Source organism: Haliotis asinina, chromosome 7, assembly GCF_037392515.1.
Source record: "Haliotis asinina isolate JCU_RB_2024 chromosome 7, JCU_Hal_asi_v2, whole genome shotgun sequence".
NCBI lineage: Eukaryota > Metazoa > Mollusca > Gastropoda > Lepetellida > Haliotidae > Haliotis > Haliotis asinina.
Genome location: NC_090286.1, coordinates 31,874,730 through 31,893,438, shown reverse-complemented (window position 1 = coordinate 31,893,438; position 18,709 = coordinate 31,874,730). Strand labels below are relative to the sequence as shown.

Here is an 18,709-nt window from a genome sequence, read left to right as displayed (position 1 = left end):
TCAGCAGTGTCTCACAGAGATTGAAAATCAACATTTGCACAAACTTCATTTCTCAAGAATAGGCGGTCAAAGGCTGTAGTAATTGAAATGGGCATCACATATTTTACCCTCGTGGGAATATCAAACCCAAGACTTTGCTGTGACAAGCGAACACTTGAACCACAAGGCTACCTCCTCCTGTGAAGAATCAGAACCAGGGTCTCATTCCAATAACTGATCTCAGCCCCACGCCAATCATAAACCACTAAAATCCTAATCTTTGTGTGACGCTTTGATCAGAGTACTGTTATACAAATCTTACCCAAATCAATCATAAAGTTAAGATCCAAATTCTAAGTTGCTCATGACCAGTGATATTTATACCCAAGACAATCATAAAGTTAATATCCAAGATCGCTAAAATCAATCATGGAGAAACAAAAATGGCAACTTTCCTTACTGTATGTGAAGAAAAAGAACCAGTATATACTACACTAAATGTGTCAAGTTTCCTATGTAAACATCATTCAAACAATCAAAAACTTTCAAAGAAAGAAAACACATGCCCTATATCCATGTATGATACGATATTGAACAAGGCAAAATGCAGATACTGACATTAGTTTCATGAAAAATATCTGAGGGATATACAAAATATACATCTTAATAGTGAAATAATAGTGAAAGTCTAATCGGAAGGATAGGGCGATTGTGTTTACTATTGTTCTACCGACCTTCACCTAAAAAAAATTGCCTAATATGAACAAAAATGTTGATGTATGACATCACTACCGATGACCGATTTCTTACAATGTGTAAATGGCTGCAGATTTTGTGAGGACTCTCCCCTTGAATCAAGGTTTGTTTGTTCGTTTGTACGAGATGTAAGTAATCAGAATGAATCTGACAATCTGTGTATTGTCACATCTTCTTGTCATTTTCATTGTAAGAGAAGTAGCCACAAATGATGATAATTTTCCTCGATCTTAGCCAGGATCAGATCGTAAGATCAGGACCCCATACGATCAGCCTAAGATGGGTTAGTGGAATGGGTGTAACTTTTAGCTAAGACGATTGTAAAACAGGCGTAAATAGCTAAGATTGTTCTTAGCTAAGATCAGTTAGTGGAATGGGACCCTGGTCTTCAAGACTTTAGAAGCTACCTTCCCATCCTTCAGTTGTTACAAAGATAACACAATGTATTTGTGGTTTTGCCCCCAATCATACGCCAAAAGCCATAACCTGGAGCTAAGAGCCTTAACTGACTCATATCAGAAACCACTAAAAATCACTTTTTTAAAGGACATAGACAGGTTTCAAAAGTGTTCTTTCAAACATGATCTAAAACGTCCAAGAGGAAAATGAAGATTCAACAAGTTTCAGGAGAGCCTGTTACGAGCAGCACGTTTCCCATGGACACCGCCATAACTACATGAACATCATTAATGACATGATAATTTCCTTTCATAAAATGCAAATAGCACAACTGCCGCTACAGAACACTTCACGCTGGTGCATCTGTGCATCAGTGCAAATCAGACGCAGTGTTTGTATAGCCATCATTAACATGATGTCAGACAGTGCAGGGGAAATAACAGACTTCAACCCACGCCTTTCTGATAGTTCATCTTGACATAAGTCATCATTTCTAACTCATACTCGCAGTAACATAAATTCTGTCTTGTTAAGATCTATTAACTATTTTGTTTTGGGTCACTGAAATCAGTTCAACTCATGATACCCGGCAAGAAAGAAAACAATTATTCCTGAAGTGTGGATTTCCTAGAAAGTACTATTTGTTCAAGTTTGGTCGACCCAACTGCACCGAAATACATGGCGTGTGGACTTTTGTACATCTGTTCAAGTCTGGTTCAACTTAACTGCACAGAAATAGATGTCAATGAAGAATGATTTAACATGTTTAATAGTTCAAACAACTGACAATGCATAAACATGAACACTGAGATATTTTCATTAGAGTGAAAGGATGCACTTTAACTCTGACACACCTTAATATCCTAATTTCAGCTGAAGCAGGGGATAAAAAATAAAACTGCCCACCCCCACAGTCAAGTGGAATTCTCTGGTCAGTTAAATAAATATCCACATTAAACTTAACCATGGTACAGTAGCGTCTAACTACTGAAAATTAAATGTTTCAAAAAATGTATGATGATGATGATGATGATGATGATGATGATGATGATGATGATGATGATGATGATGATGATGATGAAATACAAATGCTATTGCTACCAACCCAAATTGTTACTTGCAGTCAAGTGAAATTAATATTTGGTCAAGTAGATTTTGAAATTTTTTTGGATCTGTATCCTGTTTAGTTTTGAAAGCATTTTCACCCCCTTATGGAGCAGTCTTCATGTACGCATACAGTGGAATAACATCACGAAAGAAGATACATGTCTCATTACATTTGAAACCTATTCCAGACTGACAAGAGAGTAGATGGATAACAGTTCAGTACAAAGATTTTCAAATTCCTAAGTTTAATTCCATATAGGTGAGACAGTAGATGGTAAGTCCCTCAGACAGGCGGAATTGATATCAACAGAGAGTTTGATCAATAGCTCTACCATTAACCTGAAGTAGACTTGCAGAGTTCAGTCGATCCCAAATACTTTGAGTAAAATATTCGCCCAATGTTCCCTGAAAACAAAGACTGCAGAACCTTCTCTTTGATGAGGAACATAAGGGCTGCATCAAATGAACTCCATATGCAGAATCCAAATTACAGTAATGATAAAGTAGAGATGGAGCATGCACCTTGATAATTCAATTTCTTTGCTAATAGCAAGCATGTGTAGCTGCTGTTTAATACACAGCTACAGGTGTGCGAGAGCCATTGTGAATCCATGCTCCAGTGCACAGCTTGATGGGCTTCATGGAGATAGGAGACTCTCTAATGAAGGGGGAGCCGAGTGTCTCAAATACTGATAGGAAATAACTTTGCAACAATGCTGGCTCATACTCCAAAGCTTCAGTATCTTGGAGACCATTAGGGAAGGTACAAAAATACCACACTGGCTGAGGAGAAATTCCATATAGCTCATGTAACAAAATCACAGTTTTTGTGCATACTGGGTTTCATACTCTTGTGATCTTTTGAAAAATATGAAGAAGAACTGAAAAAATACAATAAATCTTCCATGTTTTTAAAAAGCAGCACATAGTAGCAATAACACACACGTTTATTTTTGTACTTACTTCCTACACTCTCTATGCATCGTGTGCAGGTAATTAATGTAAATATGCTTCAACAAGAAAAAAATCAGAAACACCATAAACATTCTTCAGGTAAACACCACCACTAAGTAAGTAAACAGACATATACTGCAACAACCTGTACACATGATATCAAACACTTCAAGTTCCCTTGATCAAATTGAGAAGCAGATTTGACTTATGCCATGTGGGAAATATCTGCCACCTTACAGGTAAATAATCATGTACCAATACCAATGCTGTTCTAATGAAGATGAGTTATTTCTGTTAAAAGGTCTGACACTAAGTCATGATTTATCAATGTTACAAACTGGAATGGCAAACAGAAAGTAAACATCAGCACAAAACATGAATCAAGAGGTATTGTCTGGTACTTCTTTGCAAGTAGTAATTTAATATTTTCATGCATTATGAGTTTATCTGTCGGAAAGTTCTATAAATGGAAAGAGTTCCAAACATACCCCCATCATTTTACTCAGTAAATTTGCTCCAGAGGAGTCCTTGCCTGGTGCAATATTCCAACACACAAGTTCATTGTTGTGAATTAATAACAACAACCATAAAACTCCTAATATTCAGATAACACTCATTCAAAATGTATGAAAAGTCTTCCACCCATATCCCCCTTAATCCCCTTAAGTTTTAACATTAAGGATAACATTCATAGAGTGTCATTTTCATAAGCTGCATATGTGTTTCAGTAGGTAAACAAAAAATTAAAGAAACATGTGAAAAACTCATTACTATCTGATGAGAAATATTTTTAGGTGATATAATTTGACTAGTATGAAATCTAAGGGAGGATAGGGGCGGAAGTCTTACCAAATGTATTTCCCTTCTAAATCTTTTTAATAATAGCCTGAGGCATAAGAAAACATCAAAATATGAGAAACAAATTGCACACTTTAAAAACAGACCTTTTAAGATACTCCATAATCATGTAAAATGGCAATATTCCTAAAGAGACATGATATATTTTTCTTACCTGAACTCAGTCAGTGTCATTGTTGCTGGAAAATACTGTGCAAAGGATGACAGCTGTACTTTCTTCATAAATTCTAAGAAAGCAACATGGTCAAAGTTTTCAGATGAAGATCTTCCCACAGTTTTAGCTGATGATGCTGAACTTCGACGCCTTGGATGTAAAGCTCTGTCAACTGATGTAACAATGCGTAACTGTTTATTGAAAGGAAAATGTGTCTCTGGTAGATGCAGTTCTTGCGTGTCATCACTGAATTCAGCACTTTCACGTAAACGGCTGTCGCTTATGCTTCCTTCATCACTGAAATCTTCTCCACGATACCTCTCAAAACTTGTTGAGGTACTACATGGAGAAAAATCAGATGATGAAATGGACATATCCTCAACATCATCAAATGCATTTTCTCGAGACAAACTATGCCTGGGGGTGACAGTCTTCAAAATACCTTCTTTCCTTACAGGGGTTGAGGTCAAATCTCTAGCTGTGCCCTCAGGTCTCTTAAACTCATCTCCATCTGTGTTGAGGAAAAATCTGACATCAGCCTGAGACGTTATGGTTGGTGTTCGTGGACTTGCCACAGACTTGGATGGAGTTGGATTATACAGTTTATCTTCCCTCAAACTGAAGCTCAGTTCTTCTTCTTTAGAAGTAGTGATCGGTTCTGTAGGAGGCTTACTTTTATCTTTTAGAGGTGTTAATGAGTCTTCAAATTTGGACTCATCACATATCTCAGTGATATCCACTGTTGACATGGTAGAATCTCCTGTACCTTCCTCCATAGAACATTCTGTTTTGCTATCTTCTGTAATTGTTTGAAGGACTGAACTTCCCACACTTTCATCTTTCACTGGACTAATATTAACAGTTGACAATATTGTTATTTCAGTATTCCCAACAATGAGCTTATCTGGAACCTCTTCAGTTTTGCTTCTTGATTTTGTTTTGGGTGGTTCTTTCAGTTTCATGTCATTTTCAACAGATTCTTTTGGTTCTGCTTGTTTATTTCCCCTAACATCTTCTGGATTATAAGCCCCAACTCTCGGACGTTTCACAGTACCTGTTTTCCTCGCTGCTTGCTGAAACTGCGGAGTAAGAGATTTCCTTGGCGTTGACATGATTCTTAATTTATGCAGATCTTACACTTTAAAAAGGACGCATTACAGTCAATCTTCATTTTGCTTTCTAACACACAGTGTGAGATTCACTACACCTCCTCCATCACACATATTTTCATACAAGTAGACTGTCACTGTTTACACTCCAATCTCTTCACCGGCCCGAGAGCCAACTGGCTGTCTAACTTGCAGCCCGCCTTTTGCAGAATAATGATCTCGACCACGGGTACTTTTCTCATGGTTAGATCCTAAATTACTTCTAAAATGTAAGTCCAAATTCCTTGTGAAATGTACCTAAGTGATACACACATCGATGCTTTATTGCTTCGTGGTGTTGGTAACTCGCATAAACAAACTGTTTACTTCACAATTCCGAACTTTTCTCAGTGTAGGGAAACATTGTGAAATCAAAATCACCAGGCTTCATTAGTGAGATTATCCTTGTATACCGAACCGCCTATTCCAGGAATACTACACTCATGATTGAGAAACAATACACGAGTCAGTGTCTATACAAGCTCGCTATCCCATGTGCGAGGGACCGCTCTCGGTTTGTTGTGACGGCCATTTTCCATACATGGGCCACTGTTGTCCCTCTCGGATTGGCAAATCCACGGACAGGTCACTGTCTCCGACGCAGTCGACCCTTCACCAGAAGACCATAACGATAATCCTTCGACTCACCAAGCCATTACGAACATAACCACATCCAGAACGTTTACTACAACTTCGCGTGGATTCCCACTGTGGAAACCTCAGAGGCTCCATTCAGAAGTTTACGTACGCAAGCATTGTGGGAGTGACGTTAGCGGAAAATCTATCCGGGTTAGAGGTCGCTGGGTCACTGAAATGACCTTGACCTGCAAGGTCCCAACTTAAGAATTTACACATTGCGTCACCAGGAGTGAGCTTGTGCCTTAAGCAATGTCATTTTGTCACTACCTTAGTGAATAATGAATCAATATCGGATGGAGGAGTAATAAATATAATTAAAACACTGAAGCAAAATCCTGAAAGGAATATTTCAATTACGAAACCTGAAAACCTCAGACGAATGTAAAATATACAAATAAGTTTCAAGAATAAAGACAGAACGAAATGTAACAAAGTACTCGTTACCTATTCCTGGACAGGCATGCTATTTCCATTCATATTATAGTTTTGTTTAATAGCTTGGCTATTTGTTTAGGGTTGGTTTTTTTTAAAAAAAAAAGAAAAAAAAAGTCTGTTAAGAGACCTCTTGTACAAATATTATAGGGTCTCTTGTCTATTCGGTTGGAGAATGCGAGAATTCCGTGTTCTCTAAGCAACAATTGTGTGTGACGACAAAAGGTGGATTAGATCGAGCACAAGCGTTTCGTGATGTCTGATAATACTGGCCGTGTACAAGCAGGCACTCATTTCACCTTTTGTTGTGGTCTGGTTGACATCTTGAAACACTTTCTGCAAGTAAAACCTTGGGCTGGAAGACAGGGCTGACTGCACGAGCAGAAGTTAGGTGCATGCAATTTAGCGAGCATCATTATTCAAATGTTCAGTCATGTAAAACAGCAGGGTTGAAGTGAATGAATAAAGTTACGAGGCAAACGACAATATTCCCCCTATTTTGACTTGGAACAGAAAAGAAAAAGTTCCGCCCGTACCCTCACCAAAAACCAAAATTACTAGCATGCATACATCACCCTAAAATATGCATTCAGTATACAAGAAAAGGTTGCGGAAGATGAGGTTGCTCTTTCCTTCAGTCCCCGAGGTACCCACCGCCCGACAATTTAATGTACAGGTCTGTGAAGATTCGGGAATTGATCTTCAGTAATCCAAGCTCATCGTAACTGGATCGGGCGGTCAGAGTCGACTGCCGTCATGTCATGGTATCTCAATGGCATAGATCGATGCTCATGCTGTTGATCACTGGGTTGTCTGGTGCGGGAATGATTATTTGCAGCCATATAGCAGTAATATTGCTGAGTGTGCGACGTAAAACTCAACCCACTCACAATCTAAATAATGGAAAACAAAACCCAAGGAAATATATTTACTAGCGTTAAGCGTAAATCACCTGTAATGACTTGGCACTTGGTCGGTACAGCCTCTCCCTCTCCCTCCTTTTCTCTCTCTCTCTCTCTCTCTCTCTCTCTCTCTCTCTCTCTCACACACACACACACACACACACATATACACATACACATCCTATCTAAATTATTTCAGTCATCGTCACCCAGAATTTGGACTTAGAATTCCCCCTGCCTTCCTTCATTTCAGTTTACATGTAACTTTGCAAGCATGGCTCTGCATTAAATGCAGATATACCCAGAGGTGCTGGTCACACACTTGACACTACTGAAGGACTGACACTGTAAGTCATACCCTATGCAACAGACACACAACCGGAGTGGCAAGCACAATCCCAACAAAAACGTATTATTGAAAAGACAAGCCCACCCGGAACGTAATTATCTACCATGCGTCAATCCTGTGTCTGGCGTAGCATTAGATGCGGTGTCTCGAAGTCATACACTCATATGTGAAAGTATAGGTGAAAACAACATCTACAACAACTCATCTCACTTGACTTTTATAACCAATGAAAATGTCTTCTACACACAGTATATTTCCTTCTCCTTAAATCTGTCCATATCTTCAATTCACATTAAGACGTTTTTTCATGCATGAGAGCAAAAGAGACTATGTACATGCTCACGCATGCGCAAGCACGCACACTTAGAGAGACGCTTCATATATCAGAACATACTGTTAATTTTCACAAAGTTTAACCTAAATAATTAAAAACTAATTGTTATTTCGTCTTAATTTTGAGTCTTTTTTTCCCTTCAGCACTGTTATTATATACTGATTATAGACTATGTACATGCTCACGCATGCGCACGAACGCACACTTAGAGAAACGCTTCATATATCAGAACATACTGTTAATTTTCACAAAGTTTAACCTAAATAATTAAAAACTAATTGTTATTTCGTCTTAATTTTGAGTCTTTTTTTTCCTTCAGCACTGTTATAATATACTGATTATAATGTTTGAAATAGTAGATGTCTGCTCCCATACGAGTACGTTGTTTTCTCAGCCATAATCATCTGATAGATTCCATTCATACATATTACCATGACACTCGCCGTACATAACTTGCACTATCTCTCCTGTACATACTTTCAATGACAATGAATGCATGTTTTATGAAATACATTTCGTGATAACAGCACAGAGATTGTACTTAAATAGAATGTAAGGAGATAGGTTTCTCCTGAAGATATTAAAAGTCACGTTTTATTTCTATTTTATCAGCGACCGATATTTTCAGTTAATTAATAATAAACTCGAGCACAAAAATTCTTCACAACATTAACCCAGCGAATCGCTTTGATGAAAGTCTTTGCAAAATGTCACGTTATGAACTAGCTGCACAAAAAAAATCGTGAACTCGGGTGAGTGAGTGAGTGAGTTTGGTCAACTCTACGTTTGACACCGTTACAGATGTATAGCGACATTTCAGCTCAAAAGATGGGAAACAATTGCATTTATTAAATTTTAACCTCTTGATTCTTCCCACGAGTATCGAAATGATGATAGCAATCCAAAGAGAGGGCGAATCTTGAGGATAAATATTCACCATAGGTTTCTGGTGTAGCAAAGGGAAGCAACCCTGTAATATATCTTGAAACGCCTTGTCAACTAACCTGGTTGTCTGGGTAAGCGATGCTTCCTCACAATGAGCCACGGTTCTCTCGAAAACCCGGACACCACTGATCTAATATCGAGATATCACTTGTGCGACACAAACACCATCGACACAAGCTAGAGGAATGCACTCATGCGGACTATGATGGACCATACGTGCCCGACTGCGGCATGGTATCTGATTGGGAAACTATTTACGCATATACACAACAGTATGTGACAGCAATCGTCCTGGACGTGATATATAACAAAATATATAACAAAATGACACCTCCGATATATAAAAATCTTGTTGCAGCAAACATGACTACACCTTCCATTTCCACAACAAGAGTGAGTACGATCTTACACAGCTTTTAGCAATGTTTCAGGAATATCAGGACAGTGGACACCAGAAATGGGCTCCACAGGTTGAACCTATGTGGGGAATCGAACCCGGGTCTTCGGTGTGACGGGCGAACGCTTTTACCACTGGGTTACCCCAACGCGCCACATGTGTGACTTCTGAAGAAGCAACACGGGCACTTCTGCCTCAGGGGGTGACAGCCAGAGGACGTCATGGGTAAAGAATGTACACATCCTTGACACACATTGCAATGGTGCAATCCTCAGTCGGGTCAGAATATATGACACAGTTGCCCCGACTCTGAATATCCATGTTCTCATTCGCAAGATGTCACGCTATTGCGAAGCAAGAGTTATGCATATTTTCGACATTTACTGAGTACTCCATAATAACAACTGCACATATATTTTAAAGATAACATAACGCAGAAGTTGCATTTAAGTTTCACAAGTGCCACCTGTACGCTAATAATGGAAGTCTCCATTGCCGCGCTTGAGTATCCAATGCACACAAGCGGACAAAAGGTCTTTTGAAGGGCTCGTAAAATATATAATGTGCCGTTATAAACGTCTGATGGTCAAAATATAGTACAAGAAGTTTCATATTCGGTACAGCTGTTAAAAGATCAGAAACGCCAACCGTTAACATGTACTGCATACTATTAAAAGGGACTGAAAAATTAACCATACCAAACAGTCAATACTGGATTAACACAGGAAGAGTGATCTCCCTTGGATGTGGATCGTCAACACTTTGAGGCCCATTTACTCTTACTCTTGAAATATATCTCTGAGTTGCGTTATATGTTGGTAAAATATTATTACCATAGAAAAATAATAATATATAATACATAAATAATAGAGAGGTTATATAAAACTAGTTTGATGTATACCACTGCAGCTACAGTGGCGATGAATGGATCATGTTTTTAAAAAAACGTTGATATTAAAACATGGTTTCAACTTACCTTGATGAAAATCTTATCTCCGTTGGTGACATAACAATCATTGCATGACGTCCACTCCAAATGTTGTAAAAACAAATATTCTCAGTTATTTTGACCCTTACGTCTTCACATATATACACCACACTATAATTATGGACACGACATTTTAGTAATTTATTCAACACATTACAAACAACAGGTGTCAGTTTCCATCGTTGAAATTACTTGCCGGGTCACGTGCGAATGACGTCAGACCCCACACGGATGTCAGAACAGTGAAGGGCGGCAGTCTGAACGAGCGCTCGCGACAGGTCAAGACAGAAAACAAAAGAAACGCTTACAAGTTCAGCTACACTGGGCGGGATGAATTGCCTTTGGAACTGAATAGAATGGGCGTATAAAAGTTTCACATAAGAAGAAATATTAAGCTGATTGAAAATTGGTTTCAGTATTCTAATAACATTTTGAGGTTTTTGAAATAGGATTCGATTTGTTCGCGGATGTCCGTCATTCTCCAAACTACTTTCCACTGAGAATATTTCGCAAGACAATTAACAAATATCCGCCCACGTGATCAAAACGTGTTGAAGTGTCTCTTTGCCTGTCGTTTCAGCTATAAATAGTCTGAACCATTCACTTTATATCTAGACCATACACACATTCTCTATAACGGACACATGTACGTTCCTTGGATCACATATGCACATGTTCCATTTCAGTGCCAAATATGTTCACGTCACGATATGACTGAAATATTGCCGATGTGTCGTTCACTATTAACTCACTCACTCACTCGACCACACACACTGGTCTCTCAAGAATGCAGGAAAATACTACTATAATTATTATACTTGTTGACATATAGCCTACACGATAGAGGAGTATTTTGATTAACTGGAGTTGTCCGACTATATTTTTGGGAAAATATTAGAATGGCCATCATTAGAAATGTTCAAAAGACTGACAACCATCCCTGATTCGTATACCAGTTAATTGCTTCCTTTTTATGTTTCAAATAAAAAGATGTGGCTTTAAAGAGGCAACTTGACTTTCGTACCTTCAAATTTATTCTAAATATGAGCAGGTTCGTGCCCAAAGATTATTTATTTTAACGTTTGAAACGTAGTTCCTCTTGGACATCAGAGACTTGCCTATTTAAAAAAAAATAATGAAAACTCAATATAGAAACAACCCCTAAAATAAGTGTTCTTGACACATTTCGTTCTCATCATTGAATGTAGTGTTGTTGTAAGACCCAAACGAACAGCTGATGACCATGTCGCAATTTGATGACTAGCTATATGGCGGGGTTCTGTAAATAATGGAGACTGGACCTGACAATCCAGTGATCAACAGCATGAGCAACGATCTACGCAATCGTAGTGAGTTAACCAAGTGAGCGCTTGACTACCCGACCCCCTCAGTCGCCTCTTATAGGAAGCATGGGTTGCTGAAAAACAATTCTGACCCAGATCTTCACGGGTGGATCAGGAAATGATCAGGTACAAGAATTAAGAACGAGTTTCCTGGGGGATAAAGGTGAACAATAAATACTTTTCCAGTTAGAAAGTATTTGAAATCAATATCATATCTGTGTGGTTCTTTTTTTGCTGCATTTCGATAACTGTTTTCACCCTAATAACGTTTTGATATTGTTTGTTGATCAGAGCTCATTTTGAAAACAGTAGTTTCTTTAGTCAGACAGTGATTGTAATATTGTGACCATCCGATCTTCGTAATCTAGAGGTAAAGCATTCGATTCTCCAGATGGGTGCAATGTGTGAAGCCCATTTCTGGTATTCCCTGCGTGCTATTGCTGGATTCTACCTAAAAGCGGCGTAAATGTATACTCATTTGTTTCCCTTTTTTTACTATTACCACCCGCACATCGCACAGGGAAGCCTGGGCCTAGATTTTCGAAGCTATCTTAGCGCTAAGTCGTAAGTGTCATACAACAACGTTAACTTACGAATATCTTAGCATTAAGAGAGCTTCGAAAATATAGGCTCAACTTCCCCAAAACAAACTACTCACGGTGTACGTACAGCGAAACAATCGTTACATCAGTTGTCTTTACTTCGGGTGATACCGAGTCCCATTTTGACGACATGTAGCTTACAATGTGTTGTTTTCCTCAGAGAAATACCGCCAAATACACTGGACAACACAGGAATTCACACAGTCCTTATTTCGATTAAACCGTGACTTCTCTTCTTATCTGATTTCGATCACATAACCATGAGATAAATCTGTGAGTCATTTCCTGTGGTTCATTCAAGGAAGATTAAGTGGGAAAATACCCCTTGCAGAATTTGAAAAAAAAATAAAACGAAACTAAATTTAACTAAATAAAGTGTTAAACGTTTAACTGATTTTTACGGGTATTACTTTTGAAAATGAACATACCAAAGCGAAACCCGAAAAAGTGTTAAAGATTAAGTCATGGGTCTGTTGTGACGTAATAGCTATCTTGGCAAAATATCAGACTGTCTGAAATGTCAATGATGATTCATTTTGCGATTTCTAAGTAACCATTCTCCTTGTCATGTATGTAATGTCTCAAATGGCAGTTGCGAGATATCAGAGGTCCAACTGAGGGTTAGGTGGACAGATTTTAGTTGCGCTTCTTTCTCAATGACCATTGGTCATTGTTTCGCCCCTCAGTATAAGCGTGTGAGTGAGTATGGTTTTCCGCCGCTTTTTGCAACATTTGCAATATCATGGCGGGAAACCCCAGAAATGGGTTTCATCCCGGAGGCCATGATATTAACACTGTCAACATAATCACCAAGCCTGTTACATGTAATCAGGCTCAGAACTAGTCCTCGTATAGTAAACAAACCCATGATTAAACAAACAAACAAAACGATTTCAGAGTTAATGTTGTAATAATGGTCAAGCAGACATAGCTTTATATGACTATTTTGGATACGTGGCTCAATATTGACTGAACTGTGCATCAGCAAATGTATAGAGCACTGAAGTTGACGTTATTCAACCAGTGGCAAGCCTAATCTAATATATTGCATCGTTAGCATGAAACTAAAACAGTGCGAATGTAAAGTCCGCAATAGCAATATTCCAGTAATATCACTGCAAGGGATACGAGAAATGGGATTCACACACTGTACTCATGTGAGGATTCGAAACCTGGTCATCGGTGTGACGATCGAGCACGTAAACCTCTGGGCTACCCCAACGCCCATGTACAAATAAAGTATAAACCATTATTTAACGCCGTCCATTATGCCACTCGGTAATGTTGATCGTGAAGACATGTACAGAATAGACGAATCCGTCTTATAACGGAACAAGAATGTTATGTAAGGAGACACGAGGAGAGTAACCTTTCTCGATTATCTGACCAAACAAGTTCATTCTGGGTTAATGGCAAACACGCGGCGAGAAAAAAATAGTCTGTGCTTGAAAATTATACTTTTCAAAGCTGCCCGAGGGCGAAATCATTTACTTTGTCACCCTAATAAGATGTTTTGTGTTTAATGTCAGACATATCCATTCCCCTCCAAAGCGCAATTTACACAATCCTCGCAGTGTGTGCAGAAAGTAGAAACACCGATTTATATATATTTACCTCTTTGATACGCCCCCTCCGTGGTATTTGTTCAGCAAAATGGCGGACATGAGATCTGTGTATATATTCTCTCTGAGGTAGGTGGACTATAAATGGAAGTACTTGAAACTTACTGGTGTTTGTCAATGTATCCCTTTGAAAAGACTACGTATGTACCCCAAACCATATGTATTTAGTGCATGTACGAGTACATTTATCTTAGCGAAATAAGATTAAAATCGGAATAGGTATATAATAGACTTGACTGACTCATGCAGATAAGGAATCGACCGTGTTCTGGTTAATTCGTCAAAGTACTATGGCCCACCAGTACTACAGCTACCTATAATACAGCTTCATTCGGTGTGAAACTGTATTATTTTGGATTTTTTCGCTCAAATCAGCAATATTCCGACTATACAATAGCGGTCTGGGACTAACGGAGCCCGGACTAGGAACCGATGTTGCGAACAACAATCCACTAAGCTGGGGGCGATGTCAATCAAGTCTATCTGCCGGGAAAAATACTATCATTAGTTCGCCTCTTACTATCAGTATAGGTAGCGGGGACCTACCTAGACTTTAATACATATAATTTTCACAGAAACAAACATTTCCTTTTAAACTGAAAAGTAAGATGTGAGATTCACAACATGTGGAAACCTATGGACTTGTTTCGGTTAGGGCTTAAGTATATTGGAAGGAAAATAACCTGCAGCCGGTCCAGTGACTGTGAGACACACTATGGATCTACCGTAAACCAGCAGTATGACGAAGTCACCACGACGACAACGACGACGTCAGCTTCTGCTGCTACTAGCACCACTGCTGCGGCAGCTGCTTATGATAATTCCCTCAAATACTATTGGTGTTTATAGGACGTCTATCTTGAGTCTGGTGATAACTGGAGTGAGATGGTTTCTTCTGTTCCTTACGCTGGTTCGTTGTGTGAGGCTCTAATCGGTATTACGTATAAATTCAGGAATGCTACCACAATGCCAGTCTTTGACGATATTTACAGAAAACGAGATATTTCGTATTTGCTGCGCCCTTTCCACAGCTATATGACAGTCTTCACCAGCGTGGTACCTCCGGAAGACATCTTCGACGATTTTGTCCACGGAGCACCTCTTCGATACATTATCAACTTGACGAACTGTATACCATCCCCTCCTTTTGGTCCCAAGATGGAAGATACTTTCATTAGTGACGTCATTTCCGGTGGAACGCTTTCTTCGTCTTCCGATGCCACATGGAATATGCTCCTTGGAAATGAGAAATACATCAACGGGAGCAGATACAACTTAACCGGTGTGTTCATGGGAAAAGCAGCAAATCTGTTGCACAAGTTGTACTCCTTTTCACTCTGAATACGACGCGAAGCGTGTGTTTTGAAGACATAGTTTTACATTTGATTAAAGATGTTAAGTCACTTGGGCGTGTGGTTTAGGACCAAACGAACGACTGGCGTGTACGACTAAGGACCAAATGAATGAATGGCAGGTATCTTTGGATTGCTAACCCAGGAAGTATCGATCTAAATAATGATGTATATCCAGTAAGTAAACTTAGTCTCATTGTATTTCGTTACACTCCACCACTGAGTCTAACAAAACCTAGTACAAGGTCGCTTCAGGTAACCTTTGAGCGACCAATGACCGTCCAATCAAATGCGAGACGGTTAAATAGATTTAACCAATCAGACAACGGCTACTATTTAGGGAGCCGGAGGGACTTTCAAAATACTCAGGTCTCTAACACAGATCTCTCCACAAACAAAAATCCACATATAACACAATTATTTGACCTGCAGTATATAGGGTTTGGAGTTTCTGTTGACATGGTTACCATTAGCTAATGTCCCTGCTAGATGACATCCTCGAATATTCCCCCAAACACCATTTTCAGCGACTGTTTACTCACCGTTGTCATGATTGTACGTACGCCGTGTGCATCACCCGGAAGCCAGTGTACGCTAAATAGCATTTGGATCGTTCGAGTATGAACCTTTTCGAGATAAAAAGTTCAAAAGGTATGTGCGAATGTCCACTTTCGCGATTTGGTAAGCTGATTGGTCAATCTCAAAGGTTACCTGACGCGACCTCCCATAAGGTTTTGTTAGACTCAGTAGTGGAGTGTAACGAAAAGTGCTGAGGACAGGTTTACTTAGACTGGATGTATATCAGGTAAAGCTTTCCCTGGTTGAGACCAGTCTCAGGTACATACAAATTGGCCATGACAGTGTTTACAACTAGAATGTTTTGAGCCCAAAACTGGAACCGATCAACTTGAAAATTGCAAGTGACTAAAAACATTACAGGTCTTATGGAAGCATTACTTGGCAGAAAACACTGCAAGCACTGAAAACACTCCATCAAATATCCATTGCTTCTTCTGATTATTTTTCATAAGCAAACCTACGTTCTTTACTTTTTTTTCACCAGTAGCCATTTTCATGCCTAAGTCTAAACAGATATTAAGTGTAGTGTTGTTACAGTAAAACGTATTTTCCGTTCTCAGTTTCGTTTTTTATGACTCATACTCGTGGAACTTATCAAATGGGCTTATCAAACGTTTCTGAAAGTAAAATATTGTTACAATATTTGTATTTTTCAATGTCTCACCTTTTTCGTACACATGTTTCATCGCTTATCTTTCAGCTATATCACCACTGAGAATAACCAGCATCCCAATGTCAGATCAAGGACAAGCCACCGTTTACGTCTACGACCTTGACCCAAGGTCATGGAAGAGGCTGGCTGTACAAGACATCACGTGCTTTACTGGTCAGCGAAAGAGGTAATTATACAACCGAAACGATCCCTATTGCCATAAGTGCGTGCATGGGTGTGGCCTAGTGGTTAAAGTCCAAGACCCGGGTTAGATTCCCAACATGGATAGGTCACAAGCCCATTTCTGGTGTCCCCCGTAGCGGTATTGATGGAAACGAAAGGAGACTTATTGCAATACGTGCGTGGGTGTGGCCTAGTGGTTAAAGCGTTTGCTCGTCAAGCCGAAGACCCGGGTTCGATTCCCAACGTGGATAGACTACAAGTCCATTCCTGGTGTCCCCTGTCGCAGTATTCCTAAAACTGGAGTAAAGTGTATTCTTCAAGGGAGGAACTGGACTCCAACATTTTGGACAGGTGGGCCAGGCTCAGTGACCTGTTTGTTTGCACGCCATCCTGCCCCGATGTTTGGAATGCTATTCATAACATCAAACGCTGTGCCCCGTTTCATAAAGCTCTCGTATGCCTGCGATCTCGTAACCTTTCTCGTAGCAGTCGTACCTCATGTAGCATACACTTAGACGGTCGTAGCGCTACCATAGCTTTGTAAAACGGGGGCACCTGGCTAGCTATCCTCGAAACGTTCGTAGCCCTACGAACATCTTAACCCCATCCTTAATACAATGGCTACGGTCAAAGTTAAGAATTCTTAGGGCTACGAACGTTTCGAGAATAACGGAGCTTGAATACTTACAGGCCATGGCGACGTAACCTGGAGATCAGCGAAGTTATACCATCTATTATTCTCTAGGTCTGCACTAATCAGGTGTTCTTAAATATCATTTAGTGAGATCTCCTTCGTGACTACCAGCCAAACGAAGACGCCGCTCTACACATATGACGACGTCAGCGCCACCTTGTTGTCGGGAAGGGAGGCGACTTTCTCTTTCAACATAGACGGAAAATCCCCGGATGACCAATTCTATTATGTGGTCGGCAAAATTGAAGGTTTGAGATGAACAATAAATGAACAATATAATTTGACATAATTATATGATTTGTTTGCGATCAGTGCTTCGGGATTTGACGTGTGTCAACAACTGGGTTTTGAATAACATGAATGAATGAATGAATCTAGTTTTACGCAGTCTGCAATATTCCAGCAATAAGTCGACGGTCTGTAAATAATCGACCAAACAATCCAGTGATTAACATCATGAGCTCTGATTTGCACAATTAGGAACCGATGACGTGCCAACCAAGTCAGCGAGCCTGACCATCCCGTTAGTCCATACCAGCGACAAGTATGGGCTACTGAAGGCCAATATTCTAACCCGGATCTTCACGGGTCGAATGAATGAATGAATGAATGAATTCAATACAGGTAGCCAACAAAACTAGATAATACAACGAAGTTCACGTGACAGATGTGGTTTCACCTTAGGCAAGTTTGTTCAAAATTGTTCACCCAGCAGAAAATGGATGCCCGGTGGGATAACTAATGTGACTAATAACGCTGTAGCTCATGCTTGGGTTATCCGGGGTAATAACGTACATCATATTGTATGCACTTAAAGAATGCCCGTGTGGAGTGGAGTTTAGCGCTATATATATGGCCTTATTATTATTTTATCTGCATTTTCATGAGTTTATTCGGGAGATTAATCAGCTTTATAAAATTAAGTATTTTAACACGTTTTAAAATTTTTTACTTTCAGATTTCAGTTTTATTGACGGCGACATCGAGTTCAGTATCGACATACCAAACGAACTTGTAATTTCGGTGTATCGTGCTCGACTGTCACGTGACAACCATGTGACTGTAACGTCGTATCAGGTGAACCGGAAGACTGCTTCACGTGACGAAATGGGGATGTACAGAGGATCGATCGAAAAGGAAGGATGGTATCGAATATACAGCCTAAACTGACAAAACGTGATACAATGTCTGAATACAAATTAAGGAGTCAGAATTACTACACCTTCTTTTTTCTGTTGATTCACTTTCTGCTGATTTACGTCACTGATGAGTGAGTCAGTTTAGTTTTACACCGCTTTTAGGAATATTCTAGTAGTATTACGGTGTGTGAAACCATAAATG

The 18,709-nt window shown here is 39.5% G+C and overlaps 2 protein-coding genes across 6 annotated transcripts in view; one reads left to right on the top strand and one right to left on the bottom strand.

Moving 5' to 3' along the window:
- The window catches only part of LOC137291646 (microtubule-associated serine/threonine-protein kinase 2-like), a 187,744-nt gene extending 177,379 nt beyond the window's left edge, over positions 1-10,365 (bottom strand). For 4 of the 5 annotated variants that reach the window (XM_067823058.1, XM_067823060.1, XM_067823059.1 and 1 more), the window contains exon 1: positions 4,208-6,108. In XM_067823058.1, coding sequence (XP_067679159.1) covers positions 4,208-5,319 — 1,112 coding nt within the window. In that variant the 5' untranslated portion in view covers positions 5,320-6,108. Of the gene's footprint in view, positions 1-4,207; positions 6,109-10,329 lie in introns of those variants that run through there. The other variant, XM_067823062.1, reaches the window with a different exon arrangement.
- A 3,570-nt stretch (positions 10,366-13,935) lies between these two features.
- On the top strand, positions 13,936-18,578 carry LOC137290233 (uncharacterized). The gene is made up of 5 exons (XM_067820987.1): positions 13,936-13,977; positions 14,940-15,190; positions 16,540-16,678; positions 17,456-17,616; positions 18,327-18,578. The coding sequence occupies exons 1-5, from the start codon at positions 13,940-13,942 to the stop codon at positions 18,536-18,538; spliced, it is 801 nt and encodes a 266-aa protein (XP_067677088.1). The 5' UTR covers positions 13,936-13,939; the 3' UTR covers positions 18,539-18,578.
- Positions 18,579-18,709: the final 131 nt, after the last annotated feature.